The following is an 8,627-nucleotide window of genomic DNA, read 5'->3' as shown; positions in this document are numbered from 1 at the left end:
AGATAGTTATCCCCCGTTCCCCTGTGGAGTATGGGAGGCTCTGAACAGGCAAGAGCACTGGGAGTGGGATAAATCTCTCAAGGAGATTTATAGGGACGAGGATGTAAGATTTAAAGGCCACTGACCATTCCCCACTTCTGTTGAGGGCTGCAGAGTGTCTTGGGTTGCCACTAACCCCCAAGGATCCCAAGTCCCTCTTCTACAATCTATATTTATTTGCCAAGTGTTTGTGTTTCAGAGGGAGAGACAAGAACTTGCTAGAAACGGATATGCTAGAGCTGTTGGGAGGAGGAGGTAGTTTGTGAGCTAGTCACGATGCTAGGTACCTGAGGGATTGGGAGGGGGCACTGGCTAGAGAGGGAAGCACATACAAGGCAATCGGAAGCCAGATGACATCTCTATGTGGATTTGTCCAACAAGAGGTGATGACTAAGGCAAGGGCAGTCAAGGAGCTCTGATTGGTCAGGGGGAGGGACTAGGGGTGGGGCTAGCTACCTCTTGAGGCTTTAAAAGCTCATCGGAGAGGGGCGGTATGCTGTCATTTGCTCTCTGAATCTCAGGGAGGAAGGCACGCTTTCCTGGAGCTCCTGGTGACAGAGCAGGTGTTTACAGTCCGGACCAGCTGCAGATCCTGAGCGTGCTGGGAGATATTAATGGTCTCCAGGAGCAGCATGGAGCCTACCCTGGCCGTGCCCACCCCTTATGGCTGCATCGGCTGTAAACTGCCGCAACCCGATTACCCACCGGCTCTAATCACTTTCATGTTCTGTGCAATGGTCATCACCATTGTCGTAGATCTGATCGGCAACTCCATGGTCATTTTGGCTGTGACGAAGAATAAGAAGCTCCGAAATTCTGGTAAATCATCCTCCCTCTCCCTACCCAGTGTACAGCAACTCTCAAACACCCTGGGGACTTAGTTTGGGTACCCCAAAGGGAAAACCCCTCACCTTAAATATTCCTGCTTCCAAATCCCCCTGAAAGCCTGGGAGCGGGCGGGTGGGTGATGGTCCGCGGGGTCCTCATAAATTTAGAGCATCTTAAGGCTGGGAGAGCTCTGAAAATTAGCTTAGGGTATTCAAGAGCAAAGGCCTGGTCCCTGCCGGGCACAGGAAGCCTGCCAAACTCTGTCCAGTCGGGGATCGGATGAGGAGGGAGTTTGCACCTGAGCAGAAAGTCTGTCGGCTGCCCGGGAACGGCCAGCCGAGCTGGACACCACCGGAGTGGCCGCGCCGAGTCACTGCTGGACGAATTGATGTGGAAGGAGCAGCGGCATTGCGACCCTCTTTGAGAAAGTTAAGTTCGCGGCGGCGCTTCCTGGAGCGCACCGCCGCAGGCGCGCTGCAGCCCAGTTGAGACCCTGCTCGCAGCGGCCCTTGGGGTGAGAGTGCGGCTCCTGGGCTGCAAAGCCCAGACCCCCGCGCCGGAGGATTAAGCAGGTAGGTCTGAGCCGGCTGCCAATCGAGCTCTGTCGGCTTGTCCCGGGGCGCGCAGCGGACAGCGGCGGGTTGGCGTTGCAGGTGACGGCAGTGAGGGCGTCCGCAGTGGAGATCCCGAGGTCTGTACGCGGGGTATTGGGTGTCGCAGGGTGGGGCGGCGGAGAGTCTCAGGAGCTCAGCACCGCTGGGAGGGTGGCAGGGTGGTGGGATGGAAGGTAGGACTCGGCGGGAGGGCGTCCAGAGAGCTCAGGGGGCTGCTAGGGACTCGGATTACAAAGCGCTGGGGTCTGGAAACGCCGACCTGGACTTTCCTTGTTCCCTGCCAGCGCCGAAGGGAGGGGGCCGGCAGCGAGCGGGATGGGGAGGGGGACCGCGGGAGGATGCTGTGTGCTGCAACAAGTGTCCAAGAGCTGGAGGCGGCAGACACTGTTAAGCTGCGCGTCCCGTTTTCAGTTTGGGCGGGGGAAGTCTGGAGATGGGGAAAGCTAGGGGCCCAAGCTCTGCACTTAGTCGGGTGGAGGGAGGCGGTGGCTCCCAGGGTCTCAGCCACCAAAGTCTGCTAAGCCGAAGAAGGAGGAACCCGGGAGTCTAACCTAGTCGGAGACCCACATAACCGACTAGGGAGGAGTGCGGGGACTGGAGGAACCTGGGTCAGAAGGGAGATAATTTGCGGGAAGAAGGAGTCACAAACACCGCACAAGATTCAAAACGCAGTGACAGGGACCTAGTCGTTAAAAGTTTTCCTTCCAACTGTGGTGGGTGTGTCTTATTTCTCCTTCATACGTCAGAAACACCTGGCAGTGCCCGGGACCTCTGGCCATTCAATCGCGAGGTGCCGACCCACGAAGCCCCAGGAACAAAACTCGTGCTCTTTAACTGATCCTTTTTCTTCTTCTTTTTCCTTTTTTTCTATATTTCAAATAAATTTTGTGAGGTTGTCGTGGTTTTGTTTTCAATGTTTTGTCCCACTGCTGTCTTCCCCACTGTTTCTTCCCGAATTTATTGCGTTGAGGGAAAACCCTAGAAAGAAGGCTTTTCTCTTCCATAGAAAGCGCCGAGAATGAGTCTCCGCAGAGCCAGCAGAAGGAGGCAGAGGGAGTTGTACCTTTGATCTTAAAAAAAACCCTCATTTTCTCCTAATCCAAAATGAAGTACAATATTTTGCCAAACTAATACTAATTAACAATGAGGTGTTTTCAAAGAGGACTCTCCACCTGCACTTGGACTCTTCCTTCTCCTTTTTGTGAAAAGGATTTGCAAAAAAGTTCCTACAAAGGCCCTACAAAAACAGGAGTTGGAGAAATTCCCTTCAGGCTCCAGTAAAGCTCAGTGCTAGGGGTCAGGAGCCTGTGCTGGGGCTGAGGTTCTGTGGCTCTGCTGGGAGACACACAAACTCCTGCTAATCTTTGCAGGCATCCCCCCACCCCACATACAGACTCCTTTTTCCACTTGGAATTCTTGGTCTCAGAATAAATTTCACAGGGCTCCACCTTCCCCTCAGGTTTTACCTTTAGGTTACCTGGAAAACGGGAAGTATTTGACCCAGCTCAATCTTAGATGACCCTCTGGTCCCTTTGGAAAATACTGCCGAAGACAGTGGTCTGAAAGACCCCCTTTCAGAATGATCTCTTTAAATATGTTTTTGTTATAAATTCAATGCTAGGGTAGAGAAAAGAGAGGGCTAATTGACTATTATTATTCAGATCCTATGCTTCCTGACATTTCTGTAGTCTATCTCCTTGCCTCCTCCTACTGCTTCCTAAGGACACTGGAATTAGCTCACCTCTGCCCCCAATGTGGAAAAACTTTGTGTTTTTTCCCTAAACTGATGTCACCATGACTCTGCCTCCTCATAGTGATTTTGTGCTAACTCTATCTTATTTTCACCCCTTCCAGAACAAGATGACTCAGTCATTTGAAAAGGGAAAAGGTGGGCAAAGGACAGGTCTCCCATACCTGGCTTTGCATTTGTATTACTTGGGACCTGCTTGCCACATAAAAATAAAAACAAAAGCACACAAGTGCATTTCCTTAAAAGGATTTTAGAATTCGAAATCACCAACACAGCTGGCTTTTTCCTCCATCTTAGAGCTGTAAAATTTTAAAAATTGTTTCTACATTTTAACCATTTATTTTTTCTCTCTCCTTTCTCTCTACCCCCAATATGTTTTCCAGGCAACATCTTCGTGGTCAGTCTCTCTGTGGCTGACATGCTGGTGGCCATCTACCCCTACCCTCTTATGCTGCACGCCATGTCCATCGGGGGTTGGGATCTGAGCCAGCTCCAGTGCCAGATGGTCGGCTTTGTCACAGGGCTGAGTGTGGTGGGCTCCATCTTCAACATCGTAGCCATTGCCATCAACCGCTATTGCTACATCTGCCACAGCCTCCAGTATGAGCGGATCTTCAATGTGCGAAATACCTGCATCTATCTGGTTGTCACCTGGGTCATGACCGTCCTGGCTGTCCTGCCCAATATGTACATTGGCACCATTGAGTATGACCCTCGCACCTACACCTGTATCTTCAACTACCTGAACAACCCTGTTTTCGCTGTGACCATCGTCTGCATCCACTTCGTGCTCCCCCTCCTCATTGTTGGTTTCTGCTACCTGAGAATCTGGACCAAAGTACTGGCGGCCAGGGATCCAGCTGGGCAGAATCCTGACAACCAATTGGCTGAGGTTCGCAATTTTCTAACCATGTTTGTGATCTTCCTCCTTTTTGCAGTGTGCTGGTGCCCTATCAACGTGCTCACTGTGTTAGTGGCTGTCAGTCCAAAGGAGATGGCAGGCAAGATCCCCAACTGGCTTTATCTTGCAGCCTACTTCATAGCCTACTTCAACAGTTGCCTCAATGCTGTCATCTATGGGCTCCTCAATGAGAATTTCCGACGAGAGTATTGGACCATCTTCCATGCTATGCGTCATCCCATCCTGTTCCTCTCTGGCATCATCACTGATATTCATGAGACGAGGGAAGCCCGTGCCCTGGCCCGTGCCCGTGCCCATGCCCGTGACCAAGCTCGAGAACAAGACCGTGCTCATGCCTGTCCTGCTGTGGAGGGAACCCCAATGAGCATCCGGAATATTCCATTGCCTGGCGATGTTGCAACTGGCCATCCAGATCGTGCCTCTGGCCACCCCAAGCCCCACCCCAGGTCTGCCTCTGCTTACCGAAAATCTGCCTCTTACCACAAGTCTGTCTCTGCCCACTCCAAGGTCACCTCTGCCCACTCCAAGGCTGCCTCTGGCCACCCCAAGTCTGCCACTGTCTACCCCAAGCCTGCCTCTGTCCACTTCAAGACTGAATCTGTCCATTTCAAGCCTGCCTCAGTCCATTTCAAGGGTGACAGTGTCCATTTCAAGCCTGCTTCCAAGTCTGCCACTGGTCACCATGTCCCTGCTGGCAGCTACTCCAAGTCTGCCTTCGGCCTTGCCACCAGCCACACTAAACCTGTCACCGGCCATATCAAGCCTGCTCCCAGCCACCCTGAGCCCACCACTGCTGACTATCTTGAGCCTGCCACCACCAGTCCTCCTGAGCCCACTGCTGCCAACTCCCTGAAGCGCTCCACTTCCCACTGCCCTGAGATCACCACCACCACCACCACCACCACTACCACCATCACCAGCAGCCACCTTTCGTCTGAGGTCACTGCCCTCCCTGAGCGTGCCTCCAGCCCTACCGCTGCATCTCCTGAGCCTGCCACTGGCCACCTGGAGCCTGCTGCTGCTGCTGCTGACCTTCCTGACCCTGCTGTAGTCCCCACTGCCACCACTGATTATCATGAGGTTGTGGTGATTGGTGTTGAAGATGATTTTGATGAAATGGCTGTGTAAAAAGTGCTCTTGTGGGTGGTCAGGCTGTGGTCTGCCCTCCAGTTTGTCCTGCATATGTAATCCAAAGCGAGATACCTTTACTGCATCTACACACAGAGACCCACACAGATACTCATACACAGACACATTCTAAGCTACATCCACCTTTCATGCATACTCCTCCTTGACTGTGTGTGTGTGTGTGTGTGTGTGTGTGTGTGTGTGTGTGAGAGAGAGAGAGAGAGAGAGAGAGAGAGAGAGAGAGAGAGAGGTTTTACAGATCAAATTTCCCTCATTTGACGTCTGTTGTTCTCAGTATCCCTTTCCTCCTATGGTTGACCTTCAACCTTCACTGATCCCTGAAATGCTGGACTTTAATTTTTGCCCATTTCCCCTATCCCTCATTTCCTCTGCCTTGTTCTTGCTTCCTTCTACCACCCCCAGGGCTGGGGGAGGGGTGCATGTGCAATGGTAAAGGTGAGTCTTGGTGATACCTTCTGTAAAGTGACCGTGACTGCACTGCTTTATGTTTTTAAATGTGTAATTCCATGTAATACTTTTAATGGCAGTCAGAAAGCTTCTTGAAAGTTTACTTTCTAAATTTCAGTGACAAAATATGATCTATATCTGGGAAACACAATTTGATAAGCTCTTCTTAAAATTAATTTTCGTGCCTATGAGATCAATTGCCAAAGGAAACACATGGTTATACCAAATTATTTGTATTTCATGACAATTCAGACATCAGTGCTGATTTCTGTGGTCACACATAGTTGCAAATGGTGAGATGATTTTACCGTGTTGTTAGTCATTTATGTTTTTTAGTCTTTTCCAGAGTTTCTTTTCATTTAGTTTCACAGAAGCACATAGATCCCTAACTGATTTCTCCTGCTAAAATCTAAACTTATGTTTGCTAGAATCAATTATATAGATGTTTTTAATACTGTAATTCATAATTACTCTTTACTTTGCAAATTTTTAAACAGTCTGATGTCTTTACAGTTTATATATATTTTTTTCATTTGAAGGGGAATTTGAAGTCCTAAGTGGTAGCTAGATGTGAGTGGGGTATGCTGTGGTGATTATAAATGAGTGTTCCTCCAAACGCCTTATCCTTCTGATCCTCCTGGCTGGGGAGGGGCTGAGGAGGAATACATGCCAGCATCAGTGGTCCTCCACACCTGGCGGAGGTTCCTCCATGCACAATGGGAAGTTGTAGCAGTCTTGAATCAGCACACTTGACAGCCCAGGAAATGATTTTCCTCTAGAATACAAGAAAAAAAACCCTGCTGTTTATCAAAATTTCAACTGTTGATTCATATTGACACTTTGAGCAAAGTTTACTGTACAAAAGCTGGTGAGGATAAGTGAAGGTGTATTATACTGCCTTAATTCTATTCTGTATTTGTGGTAGCAATTGAATAAAAGTGGTTTTGTGGCTTTAATGTGTGATTTCTTGAACTCATTTCTTTCACCAGAGTTACTTGTGGGAAGGTGTCCAGGGTAGGAGTGGAAAAGCATCGACCTTGGGGAATCAGAGGACTTGCGTGAAAGTTCTATCCCTGCCACAAATTTGTTATATTCCACAGTCAAGTCATGGACCCCCCACCTCCACCCTCTGCCATATGTCTCTCTTTTTTTTGGGGGGGGGTCTGGGGATGAAACCCAGAGGCATTTGACCTCCAAGCTACACTCCCTGCCCTATTTTTTATTCTTTATTTTTTGAAACAGGGTCTCTCTAAATTGCGGAGGGCTTTACTAAGTAGCTGAGGTTGTCCGTGAACCGCAATCCTTTGGTCTCAGCCTCCTGAATAATGGGATTACAAATGTGTGTCACCACTCCTGGCTTTGTGTGTCTCTCGTTCTAAAAATTTTTTTATATCTCAGTACTGGGGATTGAGCCCAAGAATGCTCTTATCTCTGAGTTACACTCCATTCTTTTTTATATCTTTCTTGTGAATCAGAATCTCCCCAAGTTTCTGAGGCTGGCTTTGAACCTGTGATCCTCCTGTCTCAGTCTCCCAGGTACTGGATTATAGGTGTGTGTCACCATGCCTGGCTCACCTCATTTCTTTTAGAGAACTGTGGAGAGTTGGCAGGAGGAAGAGGGTTCATTGGGTTGGTGTGATCTTCTCACTAGTGCACTGACTTTGGGTGACCTGAGTTGTCTGCTTTTGGACTTGTGAGCTTTCGAAAACAAGAGCCTGTTCATCCCAGTGAAAGGGAAGCCAGGCCTCAGTAATGCCATGACCTCAGAGGCTCCTGGTACCAGGTAAAAGAGCTCAAGACAAGGTAGTGGGGGGGCAGAAGAGTGAAAGGCGGGAAGTTTGCTAATGGGAGGTAAGTGGCAAGATCCCAGACACTGGATTAAGTACTTGGATCTCAGGAACTTAGTTTCAAAAAAATCTCTGATGATGACAAAGTGCTCAAACTCCTTGGTAAAAAATCAACGTTGGGGCGGGCATGGTGGCGCAGGCTTGTAATCCTCGCGTTTGGGAGGTGGAGACAGGAGGATTACGCAGGTTCAAAGCCAGTCGTGCTGGCTTAAGAGACCCTGTTTCCAAATATAAAAATATATATAAAAATAGGTCTGGGAGTGTAGCCCGGAGGTAGGAGGGTTTCCAGGAACCCCAGTACCACAAAAAAAATCAGCATTCATTCAAAATAATAATATATGGTAGATCCAGGTGTGGTGGCACACACTTGTAATCCCAGTATTTGAGAGGCTGAGATGGGAGGATCCAGATTTGCAGACAGCCTTATTTATTTAGAGAGGCCCTTTGCAACTCAGTGAGACCATTTTTTTAAAGAATAAGAAATAGGACTGAGGGTGTAGCTGGGATGTAGAATGCCCCTAGGTTTCCATCCTAGTACAGCAAAGAAAAATATATGGTAGGACATTATTTTTTTAAAAAAAGGTCTTCCATTTAAAACAAGAATATTTATATAGAAACAAAGTCATACAGATATTCTATCCAAGATTTGTTGTAAATATAAACTGAGGTCATCTTAACTTCCTTTATTGGTACTGGGGATTGGACTCAGGGGCCCTCTACCACTGAAATACACCCAGCCCTTTTACTTTCTTATTTTGAGACAGGTTCTTGTCAAGCTACCCAGGCTGGTCTTGAACTTGTGATTTTCCTGCTTCAGTCTCCTGAGTAGTTGAGATTACAAAGGTGTGCACCTCCACACTTCCACACATGGCTGTCTTTTCTTGTGTGTGTGTGTGTGTGTGTGTGTGTGTGTGTGTGTGTGTGTGTGTGTTACTGGGATTTGAACCCAGAGGCATTGTATCTCTGAGCTACACACCTAGCCCTTTTTATTTTTTTTTAAATAGGGTCTCTCTGGGTTGCTGAGAGTCTCC

The 8,627-nt window shown here is 48.6% G+C and overlaps 1 protein-coding gene across 1 annotated transcript; it reads left to right on the top strand.

Moving 5' to 3' along the window:
- Positions 1 to 671: 671 nt before the first annotated feature.
- On the top strand, positions 672 to 5,281 carry GPR50 (G protein-coupled receptor 50; the record flags this gene model as incomplete). Its single annotated transcript, XM_080718312.1, has 2 exons — positions 672 to 858; positions 3,615 to 5,281. 2 exons carry the CDS (start codon positions 672 to 674, stop codon positions 5,279 to 5,281), a joined length of 1,854 nt encoding a protein of 617 aa, XP_080574438.1.
- Between the last annotated feature and the right edge of the window lie 3,346 nt (positions 5,282 to 8,627).

Source organism: Muscardinus avellanarius (assembly GCF_963383645.1).
Source record: "Muscardinus avellanarius genome assembly, chromosome: X".
Classification (NCBI taxonomy): Eukaryota; Metazoa; Chordata; class Mammalia; order Rodentia; family Gliridae; genus Muscardinus; species Muscardinus avellanarius.
Note: the sequence above shows the minus strand (reverse complement) of the source record. Positions and strands in the feature narration are given on the sequence as shown.